At 44.6% G+C, this 21,372-nt stretch overlaps 1 protein-coding gene across 1 annotated transcript in view; it reads left to right on the top strand.

The window, feature by feature from the left end:
• The first annotated feature begins 1,992 nt into the window (after positions 1–1,992).
• Positions 1,993–21,372, top strand: part of LOC147618959 (ATP-dependent zinc metalloprotease FTSH 9, chloroplastic/mitochondrial-like) — a 77,957-nt gene continuing 58,577 nt past the window's right edge. Inside the window, exon 1 of the mRNA XM_086774165.1 lies at positions 1,993–3,366. Within this exon, the coding sequence (XP_086630291.1) occupies positions 2,501–3,366 (866 nt within the window). The 5' untranslated portion in view covers positions 1,993–2,500. The remainder of the gene's footprint in view (positions 3,367–21,372) is intronic.

Below are 21,372 nucleotides of genomic sequence, written 5' to 3'. Positions count from 1 at the left end.
GTTTACATTTATCAAGGGTGTCACAATTTATTGAAAAACTTAGCTTGTTTAAATTTATCAAGGAGGTTTCCTAACTTGGCATATCCAACGAGAACCTAAACATCAAGGCTTTGATCACATTGAATTTTTACTAGTGTCTTACACATCCAAGGCATCAATTTTAGGTCTACTTATGTCCACATAATGCATGCACTAGTTGGCATAGTCATATGGGTCAGTTGATCTAAGTAGCAATTAAATATGCTCACAATCATATATGTACGTTATATTCTATGCCTTTTTTGATCGAGACATTTTCATCTCATTTTTTGTACACTATACTTACTATCATAGATTGTTTCTTTTGGATGGTGGTATTGACTATAAATGTTAAGATGGTTTGTAAATATACTTATTTGACGTGCTTAAAAGTGAGAATGAGTGCCATCCACGTAACACAAATCTAGATTTATGCAATGTCAACAACCTTACTCCCATTAAAATTCACATCTATATCTTTAAAATGGTTCTACACCACCCCCTCCTCCCCAAAAAACCCCAACTTATAGAGACCTATAGGGGTCTCACAAATTATTAAAAAACTTAGTTTGTTTACATTTATCATGGAGGTTTCCCAACTTGGCATATTGAATGAGGTCCTAAACATCAAGGCACATTGATTTTTTACTAGTAACTTACACATCCAAGACATAAATTTTAGGTCTACTTATGTCCACATAATGCATGCAGAGTTGGCATAGTCATATGGGTCTATTGATCTAAGTAGCAATTAAATATGCTCACCAATCACATATGTATGTTGCATTCTTTGGATTTTTTGAGTGAGATATTTTCATCTCATTTTTTTTAATGCTATACTTGCTATCATAAATTGCTTCCATTGGATGGTGATATTGACTAGAAACATTAAGATATTTTCATCTCATTTTTTTAATGCTATACTTGCTATGATAAATTGTTTCTACTGGATGGTGAAATTGACTAGAAACATTAAGATGGTTTGTAAAATAAGGAATATACTTATTTGACATGCTTAAAGTGGGGATGAGTGCCATCCACACAATACAAATCCAGATTTATGCAATATCAACAACCTTGCTCCCATTAAAATTCACATTTATATCTTTAAAACAGTTCTACATCCACACTCACACCCATAACCCTCCTCCTGCCCCCCCCCCCCCAAAAAAAAACCTCCAACCAATAGAGGGGTAGAGGTCTCACAAATTATTGAAAAACTTAGTTTGTTTACATTTATAAGGGAGGTCTCCCAACTTGGCATATCCAACAAGATCCTAAACATTTACTAGTGTCTTACACATCCAAGGCATCAATTTTAGGTCTACTTTATGTCCACATTATGCATGCACTAGTTGGCATAATCATATGGGTCAATCAATCTAAGTAGCAACTAAATATGCTCAGGGAGGTCTCCCAACTTGGCATATCCAACAAGATCCTAAACATTTACTAGTGTCTTACACATCCAAGGCATCAATTTTAGGTCTACTTATGTCCACATTATGCATGCACTAGTTGGCATAATTAAATGGGTCAATCAATCTAAGTAGCAACTAAATATGCTCAGGGAGGTCTCCCAACTTGGCATATCCAACAAGATCCTAAACATTTACTAGTGTCTTACACATCCAAGGCATCAATTTTAGGTCTACTTATGTCCACATTATGCATGCACTAGTTGGCATAATCATATGGGTCAATCAATCTAAGTAGCAACTAAATATGCTCAGGGAGGTCTCCCAACTTGGCATATCCAACAAGATCCTAAACATTTACTAGTGTCTTACACATCCAAGGCATCATATGTACGTTGCATTCTTTAGCTTTTTGGATTGATATATTCTCATCTAATTGCTATCATAAATTATTTCTATTAGAGATAATAAGGAATATACTTATTGACATGCTTAAAAGTGGGAATGAGTTGCCATCCACACAACATAAATCCAGATTTATGCAATGTCAACAAACATCCATATATCTTTTAGAACGTGTCCCTTTCTTCCAAATAACAACAGCAACCACACACACACACACACACACACACACACACACACACACACACACACACACAAGAGATGGTGCGCCCATCTCGACTGCCAAAGCAGCCTTAGGCAAAAAAGTATAGGTCAAATTGTCATTCAAGTTTCTTTTAGAAGAAGGCTACCCGCCGTGGTCATGCTTCTCCACCACACGTATAGCATCATCACGGCCCTTCTACTGTAGCAACAAGAGCAGGCAAAAGGAGAAAGCCTTGATACAACCCCTCCCTTTGTATCAATAGAGCAGAGCAGAGAAGGCCGGCATTGAGAAATCGCCATCGCCCACCTCCTGTTTTCAGGTGTACATGATTAAGGGCTACTGCACATCAATTCTACGCGACCGAGGTTAGCTTTAATCGCTTTTTGTTGATGATTTACATCGCCCATCTCGACTCCTAAGATCATGCCTTAGGCAAGGATTAAGTGGGCTGGAAACCATGTGTTTTGCTCAAAGCTCCTTTGTCTCTGCTAAAGAAGCTGCGCTCATCCCTCTCCAAGCTGTCCAGGATGTGAAGCTCAATAAGTTTCTGAGGCTCTGCCGCCTTCCATGCCATTTGGCCAGGACTAGGCTGCATTGCTTGTCTGGCAGAAGCTGTTTGCAGCTCCAGGTGGTGGCAGTGACTGGTCGCAATGTGAAATGCTTCCAAGGGTCCGAGTTCAGTGAGCAAGGAATTGTAGAGGACCCATTTGAGGTAACTGGAAGTGATGGCAAAAACCAAGTTGTCTTCAGGTCTGGCAATGGAGGCAACTCAGAGAATGGGGTTGATGGTTCATCTACACAAAGAGATGGAAGCCAAGAAGCCGTCACAGATACCATGTCTAACAGCTTAAAGCAACTCAAAGCACAGGAAGTGGGGCCGTCTTCTTCTGTGAATTCGGCATCAGCAGAGACTACTCTGCCTGCGGAGTCAGAAAAACAGTATGATATTGGTCAAACAGATGTCCTTTTCATGGCAAAAGATGCTTCTGAGGGCCTTGATGATCCATCTGCTGCACAACAGATGCTACAAGGGAATTCACAAGATACCAGTGCAAACACAACGCAGCAGCAAAAAAAAGATGTTGGGGAGAGCTCTGGCGGAGATGTGGAAACCTCCGCCAAACAAAGAATGGGCTTGCATTTGGGAGCCATATGGGGACCAGCGTGGGAAGCTGTGATGAGCAATCCACTGGCAGAGTGGATTAATCAGTGGAGTGTGTGGCAAGAGAAGCGCCAATTGGAGAACATTCTTCGACAAGCTGATGCAAACCCCATGGACGCTTCTAAACAGAGTGCTCTTCTTGCGGAGCTCAATAAGCATAGGTATTTTTTCAATATACCATACCTTGCTGCCAACACTGCGAAATTATTTGTTCAGCGAGTGTGTTTGTATTGCCCAGTTTTGCTCGCTTCTGTATACATGCATCCTTAGAGATGTGGATGTTGAGGTACTCTTATGGAAGCGATTTAATTTTTTATGCATCAAGCATAGATAGACAGTAAGAAATATCGGCTGAATCAATGTGCAATATCAACATTAGGTGGAACCAATCTTGTTTTGGTTGGCTTGTTACTATAGGAGGAGAAGAATCGGAAGAACAAATCTTCCGTCATGCGTGGCAGTGATGGAGCTTTTGTTGCCCAAGGTAAGGGCATGGAAAAAGCCAAAAGCAATTTTCAGCCAAAGGCTAATTTGGGACAGCCTTCACAAAAGGCTAAAAATGATAGTACCAAAGACTTTTGATCTCCCATTCTTGTCTTTTTCTTTGGTTTGTCTACCATGTAGACCCTAACTGAAGTTGAATGCATCAAATCTTGGATGGTATCGTTCGGGCATACATTCACAAAATCTTGAATGTTGTCATGCACACTGGCCCGATACTTTCTTAACTTAGACTTCTTAGAAATCTCTTTAAAAGGAGTAATTTTTGAGATATGCATCCCAAAATTTCTTGTTGTAGTGATCAATTGTCTCACGTGTTTCCATCCGCAGTCTTTCCCATCATGCAAGGTGTACATTATCTTCAAGCTTCTTAGGTAAAAACTGATCATAAAATTGCTTCTTGAAGTCTTTCCATTTCTTGGGAGATGTTCTCTCAACCATGAGTGCACTCCACCATGCATTGGTTGTCTCTGTGACTACAAATAGTTTCAGAACCAAAAGCAATATCAAATTGGCGAATAAAAGTGAGGGCTTTCTCTGTGTAACCATAAGCTCCGTCATACGGTGTAAACCGCACTATCCTTCGTCCTCCATTGAAGCAATATCAAATTGGAAGAGAAAAGTGAGGGCTTTGTCTGTGTAACCATAAGCTCCATCATATGGTATAATCTGCACCGTCCTTCGTCCTTCTTTGATCTCCTTAGCTTTGCGCCTACCTTTCTTCTCTTTCTTTCCATGCTGTAAAGAGGGTGACCTAGAAGGGAAACAAGAAGAAGAAGAAGAAAAGAAGATAAGGAAGATGAAAGGCTTGATGAAGAAGATGGGCTCCTAGACCTTTTCCGACTATGTCGGCTTTTCCCACGATGAGAGTGGGCTGATTTGAAATGGCTCCTCTTCCTTCCACGAGAAGGTGGACTCCTCAGTGATCTCTTTGAGGGAGATCTCTTTGATGAAGACTTTTGATTTTCAGCCACATCCTCCTTTGTTGGTTGCTCATCCCCTTTCTTCATTTGCTTGATCTTCTTAGATAGTTGCTCAAAAATTCTCATCAAGTTAGGATCTTGGTGAATAGTGTCCAAATTGATTATAGTTTCTTTGACCATGTGGATTTTTGGGTCTTCTTGGGTTTGCTTTTCACTTTTGATGGCTTGGTCCTCTTCTTGGTGGTGAGTGTTTCACATTGCTTGAAGAAATAGCAAAAAGCATTGCGTGTAAAGATCGTTATCCCTCGTATAGGAGAGAGATATAACCTCCGCTCTAATACCACTGTTAATAGGCCTTTGTAAGGACTGTAGCATGGGTACTTAGTGTTTGCCTTCAGGGACAGCCATATGCTTCTTAAACAAATTCCTCTGTGAGGTAATGTGTTTTTAAGCACCACTATCAAAGTACCATGTGTCGTGTCTTTCATTGACACTGAGAGACATATGCTCTAATGATGCATCATAACTGCAAGTAAGAAAAGTCCACTCATCCTGCACAAGATTTATTGATGCATCATCTTTCATTGCAAGTGACGAAGAAGAATCTATAGCTATGCCGTTTTCCTTTTTCTTCTCCTTTGCAAGCCACTTTCTGCACTCGGTCAAATAGTGACCCGACTTTTTGCAATAGTGGCATTTGTTCTTTTACTTGGGCTTTGAGAAGCGTGAGTGTTGGACATGTCATCTCTATTCTGTCCCCACCCTGGACTCGTGGCAACATTGTGCACTTGCTCCATTAGCCTCTCCCTCCCTCCCTTCATCGTGAATTGGGTCGGCTCTCGTCTTCACCCGTGTGCCTTGATCTCCAGTTGGGGTACAATTTGACATCTTTCTTTCACCTCACCTAGTGTCTAGGGAGGAGTGGGCAACCCTTGGGTATACCTACTTGCAGCCTTTCCGCTGTAAATTCAAGAGGAGGAATCCATGGCTTCTACACCAACTGTTATCTCTTCATCCATTCCTCAACTTTCCAAGGAATCCATCTTTTAGATGGAACCAATTATCTAGATTGGGCACTACAGATGAAGACTTTCCTTCATTGTCATCGGCTATGGGATATTGTTACTGGTACTGATACGTCTCTCGATGCAACTTCTCCTAAGGGTGAGATTGATGCCTGGGCTAACAAATATGCAGGAGCTCATGCTTTTATCTTCTTCATCTATTGCTCGTCAATTCGATGACAATGATGAGGAAACTACATAAGAATTATGGGATACCATTGAGAGGAGGTATCATTGTGAGAACTTTGCTCAGAAGGTAGCCTTGGAGAATCAGCTCTTCAACTTGAAGATTGCGGATACTGCTAACATCATGGATTCTGTTACAGAGTTCATAACCATTCAGAAGCAGTTGGTCTCTTTGAGGAGTAAAGCTACTGACAAGGACTTTGTCAATCGGCTCCTCGCCAAATTGCCCAAGATTTTCTTTGCGTTCTGTGATACTATATCACTTCTTCCTTCTACTCCTGATCTACATACCATTGTTGGCATGCTTCAGGATAGGGCCATGAGAAAGAAGACTAGCCAGGGTGCTTTCGAGACCCTTCTTTAGGCTAAGGGCAAAAGCAAATGGTAATCCAAGGTTTCCATGAACAACAAAGGTGACCATGAACCTGCCAATAATCTTGCTCATAAGGAGCTTACTTGTGATATGCAGCGGAAGTCTTTGTATTGGAAGATCCTGTCACACAATATGCTCACACCGTCTTCTGTATCCTGAGTTGTGAGTTTAGCAATCCATTTCATTACTTCAAACTTTAAAGAGATGAGAGAGAGAGATATGAGAACTGTACACCAGATTGGGTCCCGAATTACCCACTGAAGGGCCCCCTATCCCGATAACGAGATAGTATTTGCTTTATTACTTTAGAGAGAATGACTTTGGACTGTAGATAAGCCGAACGCAAGATCTCGGAGGATCGGAGAGCGGCTGATCTGTACACTGCTGTAGAAACACCTCAATGACTTGATCTCGAGCCTATGCACTCTTCCCAAGGGCATGAGGAAGGGCTGCACACCTGAGGCTCAAAGAAGAAGAAGGTGGACTGTTCTACACACTGTTAGAATGCTGAAAACACATGTGAATGCTGTGTTATCTTCACCAGATGACTGCTGAATGTGTGGATGATGCACAAAAGGCTGGACACTGATGCAAACAGCAGATTCAGGGCTGGAAACTGCTGTAGACTGAACCTTCAGGGCTGGAATCTTCTGTGGACAGAAACGCTGAGGTGTAGAGAGGGCTGTGGACTGAAACGCATGAGCAAACAGAGGCTGCAGGCCTGCTGTACGGCTGGAACAGAAACGCAGATGGACTGCTGTACGGCTGTGCAAAAACGCAGAGAAGATTGCTGATTGCTGGCGTTGATCTATGCTGAACTGTGGGCTGAACTGTGGGCCTGAACTGATGCTGAATTCAGGGCTGAATGATGCTGAAGGCAGGCGCCTAGGGCTGGGCTGAAGCTATGGTTCTCAAGGGCTGGAGAAGAAAGCTTATGGGCTCTAGGGCTGGATTAGTCTTGGGCTGAAAGCAAGAAGGAGGAGAGCTCTTAGCACAATGAAGACTGAATGAGGAAAAGAGGCTCTAGGCAAGCCTATTTATACTAACTGGAGGTTGGTCATTTAATAAAGTTAATATTTATAAATGCCCAATAATGCAAATAATGCTAAATAAATACTAATAAATATGGAAAAAATACCAGATAAATCCCAGTAAATTCCCTAAGGCTTTGGGGATGTTCTAAATGATGCACAGGCATATGTATGCATATTATGCAGGATGCAGAGTGCTTTCTGATGCAAACCCTAAGGCTTCTACTGACTCTACATGCATGAATGATTCTCTCCAAGTGGGTTAAGGGACTTGACTGACTGACTGACCCACTAAGGCTGAGGAATGACCTACGTAGCTCGTGCTTGACTTATCCTGGACTGAGGATGTACAATGGGGTCACGGCGTACGACAAATATCATCCTACTGGGTTCTAAAATTGTACAACTGCTGCACTTCTGATGATGAGCCATCTTGTCACCATGCACTGAGTGTAGAGTGCATGTGACATTCCCTCCTGATTAGCTTGGCGGTAGGTTCATGGCTTCCAAGTAGTCCGCCAATAACTGGGGGTACTCCTTGAAGAACTCCTCGTCGAGCCATACGGCTTCGTGGGTACCTCGATCTCGGAATTTCGTATAGAACTGACGAATCCGTCGACCGGAACCATGCTTCCATCGATGAAGAAGGATCTGTTCAGGCTCAATAACTTCTGCCTCGTCTACCACGTCTGGTTGCTGTTCATCTGAAACATCAAACACTTCTGGACCAACATATGGTTTTAGCCAAGAAACATGGAAAACATCATGCATTGTCCAACTGGCAGGCAACTTTAACTTCATTGAGACATCACTTATCTTCTTAACTATTGGAAAAGGGCCAAAACTACGGAATGAAAGCTTGGGACAACGTTTGCCCACTTGTTTCAATCTCTGCTTCATGATACGCAAATAGACCCAATCCCCTTCCTTGAAGTGGACATCTCGTCTAAATTTATTTGCCTGTCTGCTATATGCTTCCTGAGCTTTGGTCAAGCGGTCTTTAACTGACTCAATGATCTCGGAAAATGCTTCCGTGGTTTTATTAGCCTCTAAAGATGGAGACACCATTCTCGTCAAAAGAGAAGAAAAATAGCGACCAAAGGCTGCTTCATATGGAGTCCGTCCGACACTGGATGAATGCGTGTCGTTCAAGATAGCTTGGACCAACGGAAGATAGTGCTCCCATTTTTCTCGGAAAAAAAAGATAGTGCTCCCATTTGGACTGCTGGTCATGACAATCTGACTTGAGGACATCAAAGGCCAACTGGTTATAAATTTCTGTCTAGCCATCTGTCTGGGGATGGAATGCACTAGACAACTGCAACTTAGTTCCAAAGTTTTCAAATAATGCCCTCCAGAAATGCGAGGTAAACTTGGAATCTCTGTCTGATGTTATGGTGCTAGGCAAACCACAAATTGGATACCAATGCTTGAGAAACAGACGGGCTACGTCCTCGGCTGTGGCCGTATGCTTGCATGGGATGAGCATGCAGAACTTACTAAAGCGATCCACAATGGTAAAACACTGAGTGTTACGGGATCCAGTGGATGCTGGTAGAGGCCCTACAAAGTCCATAGATATGTCGATAAAAGGTCCGTCGGGGATAGGCAAAGGTTGAAGTAAACCTGCCTTCTTTGTATGGGGAACCTTGACTTTTTGACAAATCTTACAGGCTTGTACATGTGCATAGACATCACGCCTCATCTTTGGCCAATAAAAGGACCGTTCTAATTTCTCGAGGGTACTGTTGATACCCCTATGTCCTCCAACTAAGGAGTCATGGGCATCGTGGAGAAGAGCGGAACGCTTTTCTGGAGTAACACAGAGACGGTTCTTGTAGAACAACCAACCGTTGTGTACTGAATAGTGGCCAGGCTCAGAAGTGAGGGCCAAACTATACTGAGTACCAAACTCAGGGGAGTCGACATATTGGTCTTTCATACTATCCAAGTCCTTCCCCGTGATTTCGAGAATGGTAGCTTCTTGGACTGCCTGGAGCTGGACTTTCGACTGAGAGCAACTGAGCAACTGCTACTGGGTTATGCTTACCAGGGATGTATTCAATCATACCTCCAAACTGTTGGAAGATTTGACTCCACTTGGCCTGTCGATCACTCCACTGGGCACTTGGCATAGTCTGAAGCCACTTAAGTGCTTGGTGGTCTGTTTTCACTGTGAAAGCCTGTCCATAAAGAAAAGGCTTCCAATGTTTGAGCGCTGTGATCACACCCAAAAGCTGATCACACCCAAAAGCTCTTTGTCATATACCGAATAATTCTTTTCGGCGACATCCAACTTTCTGCTGTAATATGCCACGGGTCTATTGTCCTGCTGGAGGACTGCACCTATGGCTACATTGCTGGCATCGGTGATGACCTCGAAAGGTTCGTCCCATGATGCTAACTTTAATACAGGTGCTTCTGAGGCAGCTTTCTGGAGTGCACGGAATGCATCAAGTGCCTTACCTGTAACTGAGACTTTCTGCTTGCGAGTCTTCACCCCCTTGAGCAAGTCAGTAAGAGGTGCTGCAAGGTTGGAAAACTGATGGACATGTGTGCTATAGGCCTGACAAAGACCTACGAATGAACGGATTTCTTGGGCGGTCTTAGGAATATCCCAATCTAAGATCTCGTGAACCTTTGATGGGTCCAGTCTAATCCCATCGGAACCAATGATGTAGCCCAAATACTGAACTTCCTTAACACCAAAGATAGACTTTTTGGCGTTTATGTAGAGCTGATTATCTCGCAAAAGTTGCAAGATTTTCTCCACATCTTTCTCATGCTAGACATCATCTTATTGAACGTTGCGGGTGCATTTGTAAGCCCAAAAGGCATGACTACGAACTCGTAGTGACCACGCTCTGTCCTGAATGCTGTTTTGGGAATGTCAGCTTCAAAAATGCAGACCTGATGGTAACCACTCTTGAGGTCGATCTTAGTGAAAAACTTAGCACCGTCTAAACGCTCCAAAATGTACTCTATCCTGGGCATAGGAAACTTATTCTTGATAGTAGTGAGTTTGTTTAATGCCCTGTAGTCTACACAAAGGCGTGCAGACTTGTCCTTCTTTTGGACAAATAGGATAGGTGCAGCAAATGGGGAGGAAGAAGGCCGAATGAATCTGGCTCGGAGAAGCTCAAATAACTGCTTTTCCAACTCGCCCTCTAAAGTCTTGGAAAGACGATAGGGAAACTTGCTAGGAGGATCTGATCCAGGGACCAAATCAATGTGATGGTCCTCAAGGCGAGAGGGTGGGAGACTGGGTGGGAGATCGTCCCTAAGCATAATGTCCTGGCGTCTGGATAGGAGGTCTGCTAACTGAGGGACTGAAGATGTAAGGGATGCTACTAATGAGGGAGGGGCTGTTTGAGCACAAACATAAAGGAGTGCTCCTTCTGCTCCCTTGCGGATAGCTCGTCTGGCCTGGAGATGTGAAATCAATGGGATGCCAAGAATGCTTCTATCCCCCTGAATCATGACAGGCTCAGGAAAACCTTTACAAATAGTAAAAGTGTCCTGCCCCCAATTGGGAATAGGCTCATACTGACGGAACCACTGAATTCCTAAAATCATGTCACACCCTAACAGAGGGGAGACGATGAAATCTCGTTGAAATGAGGCCTTCTGAACTTCAAAGGCAAACTGCTGTGCCTTCTGGGAAATGTGGGTGCGAAGACCAGGTGTAAACCCGTCCACATCCAGATGATATGGGACTAAAGTGCAGTTCAATTTATTAGCCAACTGGGGAGAGATGGCGTCTTCAGAACTGCCCATATCGAAAAGGACTACAAACTGTCGGCCTTGGGCAGAGCCATAAGCTCGGATAAGGCTCTTCTGAGCAGCATCGCTCTCACCCTCCTGCTTAGCATCAAATACCACGAATGGCATAGGATGCATGGAAGGTAAAAGTTGAACTGCATTTGAGGTAGTGGGCGGGGCTGGAGGAGTTGGGGAGGCTGTGGCAACTGTGGCAGAAGGAGCTTTGGCAGCTTGTGCCGCTTGCCATTTGTGGCAATCCTTCTTACCATGCCCTATAATATGACAGAAAAAACATCTATTTTCTGACTGGTACTTCCTTTGCTCCTCTGGAGGAAGATAACCTCCAGTAATGCCTGCTTTAGCCTTTTCATCACGGGTTTTCTTAGGTTCTTTATCCTTCTTACCCCCTGAACTGGAGCTATTACTGCTGTCCTTCTTAGCATCTTTAGAAGATGCGTTACCTTTCCCTGTCTGTGCAGCTGATTGCTGCTGCTGGGGTTTGGTACTGGACTAAGATGTCTGCTTGGGCTTGCCCCCGTTGAGCTTCATTTCTTCATTCTGAGCGAGAGTCAGAGCCCGGTCATATGTACTTGGTTCAAAGTTACGAACTGTGAACCGAATGTTGGAGTCCAATCCACGAATGAATTGCTCCATCTTGGCCTGCTCAGATAACCCTAACTGCTGTGCTAAAGTAATAACCTTACCGGAAAACTGAAGCACTGGGGATCCGTTCTGTCTGAGTCCATAGAACTCGTCTTTCAGACCGGTCATGTACTGGGGCGGGAGAAATCTGGTCTTCAGGTCATGGACAAAGGTGTCCCAGTCAAAGGCTGTGACACCTGTGGCCTGGTCAGTATGAATACTAGACCAATGCTGCCACCAAGTGACCGCCTCACCAGTGAGATGGGGAGCCGCTAAGTGGACTTTGTCTTGTGGGTCTGTGATCCTAGCTAATGGAAAATGAGCATTAAACTGATGAACAAATTGATTAACTGAAGAATGATCACACTTACCATCATACTTGCTGAAATTCGGTTGACTGCGAATGATGGTGGTTGATGCTGCTGCGGGATGCTGGCTGGTGACACCTATGACTGGGGAGACTGAGGAGAGCTGCTGATACCTCAAGTGTATGGCCTCCTTTTCCCGTTGGTGTTCGAGTAGCATACGTTCTCGATCAAGCTCACGTTGGTGTTCCCAAGTAGCGAGTTCAGCCTGACGCCGGTCTTCGTCGATCCTGCGTTGGGCTTCCTCATAGTCCCGTCTTTCTTCTTTTTCTCTTCTCCTTCGGGCCTCGTCCTCTCTCCTTTGTTGTTCCATCTGAAAGAAGAGGGAGATGTAGTCGGGTGCTGCTGCTGCTGCCTCCAAGAGTTGGAGACGCTCCATGAGTAGCTGGTTCTGAGCTCTAAGAAGAGCTATGGTGTCTGCTGTAGGCAGAAGAACAAGGTCTCCTTTGGGGGAGACGTCTTCCGGCTGATGAGTACTCTCTCCTGTAGACATGATGCTGAAGTTGGTGGTCGTGCCGGAACGCAATCTAACCATCCAAGGATGCCCCCACGCTAGGATACGGTGTGTGTGGACAATCTGAATCTGATACCAATGTGATATGCAGCGGAAGTCTTTGTATTGGAAGATCCTGTCACACAATATGCTCACACCGTCTTCTGTATCCTGAGTTTCGTGAGTTTAGCAATCCATTTCATTACTTCAAACTTTAAAGAGATGAGAGAGAGAGATATGAGAACTGTACACCAGATTGGGTCCCGAATTACCCACTGAAGGGCCCCCTATCCCGATAACGAGATAGTATTTGCTTTATTACTTTAGAGAGAATGACTTTGGACTGTAGATAAGCCGAACGCAAGATCTCGGAGGATCGGAGAGCGGCTGATCTGTACACTGCTGTAGAAACACCTCAATGACTTGATCTCGAGCCTATGCACTCTTCCCAAGGGCATGAGGAAGGGCTGCACACCTGAGGCTCAAAGAAGAAGAAGGTGGACTGTTCTACACACTGTTAGAATGCTGAAAACACATGTGAATGCTGTGTTATCTTCACCAGATGACTGCTGAATGTGTGGATGATGCACAAAAGGTTGGACACTGATGCAAACAGCAGATTCAGGGCTGGAAACTGCTGTAGACTGAACCTTCAGGGCTGGAATCTGCTGTGGACAGAAACGCTGAGGTGTAGAGAGGGCTGTGGACTGAAACGCATGAGCAAACAGAGGCTGCAGGGCTGCTGTACGGCTGGAACAGAAACGCAGATGGACTGCTGTACGGCTGTGCAAAAACGCAGAGAAGATTGCTGATTGCTGGCGTTGATCTATGCTGAACTGTGGGCTGAACTGTGGGCCTGAACTGATGCTGAATTCAGGGCTGAATGATGCTGAAGGCAGGCGCCTAGGGCTGGGCTGAAGCTATGGTTCTCAAGGGCTGGAGAAGAAAGCTTATGGGCTCTAGGGCTGGATTAGTCTTGGGCTGAAAGCAAGAAGGAGGAGAGCTCTTAGCACAATGAAGACTGAATGAGGAAAAGAGGCTCTAGGCAAGTCTATTTATACTAACTGGAGGTTGGTCATTTAATAAAGTTAATATTTATAAATGCCCAATAATGCAAATAATGCTAAATAAATACTAATAAATATGGGAAAAATACCAGATAAATCCCAGTAAATTCCCTAAGGCTTTGGGGATGTTCTAAATGATGCACAGGCATATGTATGCATATTATGCAGGATGCAGAGTGCTTTCTGATGCAAACCCTAAGGCTTCTACTGACTCTACATGCATGAATGATTCTCTCCAAGTGGGTTAAGGGACTTGACTGACTGACTGACCCACTAAGGCTGAGGAATGACCTACGTAGCTCGTGCCTGACTTATCCTGGACTGAGGATGTACAATGGGGTCACGGCGTACGACAAATATCATCCTACTGGGTTCTAAAACTGTACAACTGCTGCACTTCTGATGATGAGCCATCTTGTCACCATGCACTGAGTGCAGAGTGCATGTGACATTACTTGTCATTGTCGTGGTCTCAAAGGTCACATTTAGCTTGATTGTCGCAAGAAGAAGAGAGAAGGTGGTTTTGCTAAGAAACCCCCCAATCAAACCTCTTCATCACCTAACCAAACTCAAAAATCCTCTTCCACCAAGGAGACTGTCTTCATCGGTATTGAGGAGCTTCCCTTTGACTCTCATGTTCCTTCCATCGCACGTCGTACGGATTGGGTGGTTGATAATAGGCGTACTACTCACATGACTCGTTGATGACAGGATCATTCTTCATGACATTCGTCCCAGCACTTTGACGGTGTCCATCCTTCCAACTTGGAGGCATCTTTGGTTGGTAATGTGTGACTTAACTCTTCTCCGGGCCAGCCTTCCACCATTCGGGATGCGCTTCATGTTCCTAAGCTCCCTAACAATCTCCTCTCAGTTTTTCGAATTGGTCTACTTTGACAGTTTTGTCCTTGAGATCATCGACACGAGCACTTGCAGATTGTTGCCATAGGTATCCAGGAAGGTGGTCTTTATTGGTTGAAAGACTTTGGTTTCTCTTTGAATGAGTCCCAATCTCATTTGCTGCAACTTCTTCACAGCTATCATGGCTTGGTAGCTCATGTGGATACGGATTTGTGGCATGCTCGCTTCCGGACATTCTAAACTATACTTCTCTACAGTTGTTGTATTCTTAGCAGATGATCGAGGGTCTTCCACAACTGAAACCCTCCCACTCCACTTGTGTGCTTGTCTTCATGGCAAGCAACACCGAGATGCCTTTCCTCACCGGGCTTCACATATTTTGGAGCTCATTTATATTGACCTGTGCCACCCCATGCGGACTACCACCGAAGAAGGAGCTAGGTACACCGTTCTTTATGCTTATTATTGATGATTACTTGTGCAAAGTTTGGGTTTATCTCTTGGCAAAGAAATCTCAAGCTTTCTCTTGCTTCCAAGAGTGGGTGACTTTGGTCAAGACTGCTGCTACACAAAAGGTTCGACAAGTCTGCTCCGACAATGGAGGAGAATTCATCTCCAAAGCCTTCCATAATTTTTGCTTATGTAGAGGTATAAGCTGTCAATTTTCCATACCTCACACTCCTCAGCAGAATGGTGTGGTTGAACACAAGAACAGGGCTGTTCAAGAGATGGCCTGTAGCATGCTTTCTTCTTCTGATCTTCCTCTCTCTTTCTCTGGAGAAGCTGTGAGCACTGCTGTTTACATCATCAACCATTCTGCTACAAAGGTAGTTTCTCATATGACTCTAGAGGAGGCTTTTATTGGATAGAAACCTTCCGTCTCTCATTTCAAGGTTTTGGGTTGTGATGCCTATGTTCATATCCCTGACTTTGACAGATTCAAATTTGATCTCAAGTCCAGGAAGTGCAAATTCCTGGGATATAGCTCTCATTCCAAAGCTTACAGATTATGGGATCCGGAGTTGCGATCCTTGGTGATTTCTCGTGACGTTCACTTTGTTGAACCCTCATATGATTCTCACTCTCATCTTGAGCTTACCATCGAGGTCCCTTCTCCTTCCTCGGCCACCCCAACTCCACCACCATCTTCTCCACCATCAACATTCTACGATGGCTGGAAACCACTGTTCGTGATTCTCATCTCTTCGATATGGAACTTCATCAGCTTCTTGATTCTTCAGCACAACCTTTGACACGGGCACGGAGATTACAACAGCCTCGTCATTGTTGTAACCTCGCCTTGATGATTATATTCCTTTCTCTGTTGTGCTTACTTTCATGTGTGCCTAAGCTTGTTGGCCTTCATGCTAATGCTTGGCTGCCTGTTGCCTAGACCATCTATGAGTTGCCGACTGAGTGCTGCTGGCTGTCGACATGTCATCCAGACCCCTTATGGTGATGATGATGATGATGAGGCTAATGATGATGTTGATGCTATTGATGTTAGTGTCGCTATTGTTGATGATGATCCTGATGAAGATGGTGTTGATGACCTATTTGCTGTCCTAACTGATGATTAATCAAGGATTAAGGTTCATGCTAGAGATTAGCCATGGCACGGGCGTGCACGTGACATCCCCTCTTGCTAATCTTGATTACAGGGTGAACACTATGTCATTCTTCCACCCTGGACTACTAACCCTAACCTTCTACTTTAACTTTGACTTTTTTTTGTATGAACACCTTCCACTTCTGATCTCCACTTCCAAGTCTTGCTGAAGAACTGAGCATCTGTTCCACTGCTGTCCCCATGCTTGTCTTTCCCTTACCCTTAACAGAGCGGTAGGTCACCCGCTGGAACTGATCATGCCTGTTGCTAGGCCTTTGGAACTGATATGAGAGCTTAATGTTGTACTGGTTCTACGTACATACCCTTAGGGAGTGCTTCCTCTAGCTTCACCTGTTGTTGCAGACCACTCTATTTGCTACCGTGTTGCATCTTTTGCTGGATCTGTTGTTAGAATGCACAGTGGAAATGAAGACAACTGCTGTAGAGAACAAAACGTAGATGAGAGAGGGAGAGAGAAGTTGTGTAACTCTGCTCTAGATACACAAGAAAATCCCGAAATGATACAATGACAAGTGTGGGGGCAGGGGCCATTTTATATGGCCCCAGGTTGCTGGTCGGCCAGCCCAAAATAGGTCAACAGCAGCCAGATGCTCATGACCAGCAAAAAGATGCTCACGACCAGCAATAAGCACAGTGGGCCAGTGCTCCAGGTTAGGTCGGGTAGCACAGTGCAGTCGGCCAACAACTGATACAGCCGACAAGCAAAAAAAAAGCCTCCCACACCTAGCAAAAAATGGGTAAATACATGGAAAGTGAGGAAAAATGGGGGAACACCAAAAATGGGCGGGCACACCCACAATAGAGGCCTTGGTACAAACAGGAGATGACTGCTAACACCCCCTCTCAGCTTCTAGATGTGGAACCAACCCCAATGAGCTTGAGTGCTGTTGGAGCATAGCTTGAGGTAGAGACTTCGTGAAGAGGTCCACCGCATTGTCCTCCGTCGAACAATAAACAAGCAAGATGTCACTAGCCAAAATCATCTCACGAACAAAGTGATATTGTATCTCTATGTGCTTGGTCCGGGCATGGAAGACCAGGTTCCGAGCAATAGCGATACAGCTCTGGTTATCGCACTGGATGACCGTGGGCTCCTTCTGTGGAAACCCAATCTCGCCAAGCAACCTCCGCAGCCACGCAATCTCGCAAGCAGCAACACAACCAACTCGGTACTCTGCCTTTGTAGACGACAAGGCAATAGTTGGTTGTCTCTTGTTGCTCCATGATATAGCTCTTGAGCTGAGGGTAAATCGGTAGCTTGATGTACATCTCCTCGTGTTTGGATCTCCTCCCCAATCTGAGTCACTCCAGCCTCGGAGTCAGACTTGGTCCTTTGTTTTTCCTCCAGTGTCATAGAAGAGTCCAAGATCCTTCGTACCCTGCAGATACCGCAAGATCTGCAATCTTGCGTCCCAATGAGACTTCAAAGGCGTCTGCATGAATGAGCTCAAGAGCCCCACAGGAAAGCTCAAGTCCAATCTAGTGTTTAGTAACTAGATCAATGAACCAACCAGCTTTCGACACAGAGGCATCGACCAGCTCACAAGGATCATTCACTGTAAGCTTCATGTTCGGGTCCATCGGTGACGTGATAGGCTTGAAGTTCTCCATCCCAAAGGCCTCAAGCAACTCATGAACATAGCGCTACTGAGATACAAAGAACCCTCTCTGGGTTTGCCAGATCTCCAATCCCAAGAAGAAGTGGAGTAAACCTAAGTCGGTCATCTCAAACTCCTTTGACAAGGCAGCCTTCGTTACTACAATGTGCTCCACATGACCGCTGGTGAGAATGAGGTCATCCACATAAAGGATGATCAACATGATCAAATTGCATTCCCGAAAGAGATACAAGTTAGGATCTGCAACTGATCTCTGAAATCCAGTCCATAGAAAGAAGGAATCAATCTTCTGATTCCAAGCCTTGGGAGCCCACTTAAGACCATACAAGGCCTTCCTCAACCTGTAAACCATCTCCTTTGATTCTGGAACCTCAAAGCCTGGAGGTTGCTCAACATACACCTCCTCCTGCAAGTCACCATTAAGGAATGCGGATTTGACATCCATCTGATATATGGCCACCGTTGTGAAGAGGCAAGGGAAAGAACGGTCCGAATTGTGGTCATCCTCATTGTTGGTGAAAAGGTATCCTCATAGTCGATGCCAGGCCGCTGAGCATAACCCTTAGCCACAAGTCTGGCTTTGTGTTTGTCCATCGACCCATCTGACATATACTTGGTCTTAAAGACCCAATGGCTGACCGTTTTGATGGTTGAATGAACTCCCAAGTTTTATTCTTCTCTATGGCATCTAGTTCCACTTGCATGGCTTTCCTCCGAGTATCCTGAGAAAGGGCTTCCTTGACGGAAGTGGGCTCTTTGTCCCGCATGATACGAGACATCAAAGCATAGTTTACCTGTAAGAGCTCTACTGAATGACTTTTGTCACGAACTCTAGGCGATCTTCGAGGTCTGTCCTTTGTGGTCCAGTGGGAGGGAAGCTCCGTAACACCCGACTCCCGAAGGGTGTCTAACAACCACCTGGGTACTCCAACAGAATGCGGAGCCTCTTGCTGCTACGTGGGCTCATCTCCAGCCGTGGGCTCAACCTCTACAACTGACTGAGGTTGTCCAGTTGGAACAATAGACTGGGAATCATCATCAGACTCGTATGGGTCTCCAAGAAGTGGCGGCTCATCAATAGTAACATCATGGAATGCCCAAGTCTTATTGGTGATAGAGATCCCAAGACCACCAGTTTGTTTTGGAGGGCATTGTTTGATAATATGGGAATGAAATTGGATATTTTCTCCTCGTATCATCCACAGACGGATGACTGGAGTGAAATAGCAAATTTAGTCATATTGGATTTGTTAAAGTACTATGTGACAGAACAGAAAACAGAGTGGGAGAAGTATCTTCCACTAGTAGAATGCCCGGTATTTCCTCTAACTGTGGTATATCCATAGGGATATCTTCTGCCATCTCTGGCTGTCCATTTGGACCATTTTCAGCACCATTTAAGGGCTGGTTTTCCTGCTGTAATGGCTGATTTACAGCCCTTGGTTGTTGTCCATGATGTCCATCATCATCAAAGATGACTTTGCCAGGCTCCTGTTGCCTTGCAGGCTCCTTATACATGCATGTTTCATAAAAAACGACATCATTGCTGCGTATAATCTTTCTATTCACGGGATCCCAAAGTCTATACCCCATTTTACCTTTGTCACCATATCCTAGGAATATGCATTTGTGAGACTTAGGATCAAGTTTGGTGTGCATTTCCCTGCGTATGTGCACGTACGCAACGCAACCAAACACTTTCAAGTGCTTGTAGGACGGAGGCTTCCCTGTCCATACTTCTTCTGGCACTTTCCCACCAAGCCTCGTGTTAGGTGACCTGTTTATAAGATGAACGGCTGTCATAACAGCTTCAGCCCAAAAACCATGAGGTAATGCAGCATGTGACAACATAGAACGGACCTTCTCCTGTATGGTTCTGTTCATCCTCTCTGCTGTCCCGTTTTGTGGAGGATCATAAGGAGTAGAGAGCTCCCTCTTGATGCCTTTAGCATCACAAAAGTCCTGAAACTGTTTGGACATATACTCTCCACCATTGTCGGAACGCAAAGCCTTCAGTGTTTTGCCTGTTTGATTCTCAACATGAGCAACAAACTTCTGAAACACTGAGAATGTATCACTCTTCAAACGAAGAGGATAGACCCACACTTTATGTGTGGCATCATCAATAAAAGACACAAAATATTTTGCCCCTTCCAAAGAAAGCTGAGGCATCTCACATACATCTGTATGCACAAGCTCTAACTGAGCATCTTTCTGTCCAAGAGCTTTCTTGTGGGGGCACTGTAGTTGCCTGCCATATATACAATGCTCACAAAACTGAAAACTTGAAAACTTTAGAGAAGGCAAGTAACCCAAACGAGACAATTGCTCCATTCCCTTGACACTCATGTGTCCCAACCGGCTATGCCACATAGAAATTTTCGGCAGCTCGGTTGCATTTACATTAGCATGGTGACAAACACCTGCATGCATGAAATAAAGAGTGTCCACCTTAGAGCCGCTGGCAACAACCAGTGAGCCCTTACTAATTTTCCACTTTCCACGACCAAATGTGGTAACATAATCAGCATCATCAAGCTGTCCAGTAGAAAGCAGATTCTTCTTGATGTCAGGCACATGCCTGACATCATGGAGCATAAGCTGTGAGCCATCTGAAAACACAAGCCTCACAACACCTCTGCCAAGAATCTTGCATGCATGGTTATCACCCAAATAAACCACTCCTTCATTGCCAGCAGTATACCTGACAAACAAGTCTCTGCAACCTGTGACATGAAAGGAGGCACCTGAATCAATGATCCATGAGTGCATACCATGACCACTTGTAAGAAGTGAATGGGCATCAAGTGAAGACGTAAATAGGACCTCATCCTCACTGTCACTGCATGTGACACATTGATTTCTTCAATCTTGACTCCACTTTTGCCCTTTGGCTTTACATCTTTGGCTTCATCTTTGGCTTTGTCTTTGCCTTTTCCCTTTTCCTTTTGATCATTTTTCCATTTGTAGCATTGCTTTTTGATGTGTCCCTTCTTGCCACAATCTTCTTGCCACAATAATGGCATTCCAAGTCCTTTTTGGAGCGGGACTTGCTCCTTCCCCTTTCTTGGCTTTTACCCCTTTGTTGGGATCTCCCACGTGCATTCATTGCATTGGACTTTCCAACAGAGTTGTTTTTCCTGTTCATCTCCTCTTGAAGGAGAGCACCCTCAACATCTGCATATGACAGCATAGCATTCGAATTGCTAGTGGCTGTCCTGAATGTGTCCCAACTCTCTGGCAAAGTGCATAAAAGAAAGGTGGCTTTGAACTCATCGTCCATTGCCAACTTTTGATTTATAACTTGGCTGACAATACCATTAAACTCATTTAGATGGGCTGTCATAGACGCCCCTTCCTTCATCTGAAGACCTATGAGTTTCTTCAACCAATACACTTTGCTTGAGGCACTTTGCTGGGCATACAAGTCCTGCAATCTTTGCCACATTCCCCAAGCTGTCTTCTCTTCACGAATGCTGAAAAGTAAAGAGTCTGACACAGACAACATGATAGTAGATCTTGCCAGCTCATCCATATCTTCCCACTCTTCAGCAGTAAGAGAAGCGGGCTTTACACCCCTTTCTTTGATAGGCTTGTGCTGCTTCTTCTGGAGCAACACATTATAGCACTGGGTTTGCCAAATATCATAG

This window comes from Cibotium barometz, chromosome 34 (genome assembly GCF_041138505.1).
Source record: "Cibotium barometz isolate CiBa-2024 chromosome 34, ASM4113850v1, whole genome shotgun sequence".
Lineage (NCBI taxonomy): Eukaryota > Viridiplantae > Streptophyta > Polypodiopsida > Cyatheales > Cibotiaceae > Cibotium > Cibotium barometz.
This window is presented reverse-complemented; position numbering and strand designations above follow the sequence as displayed.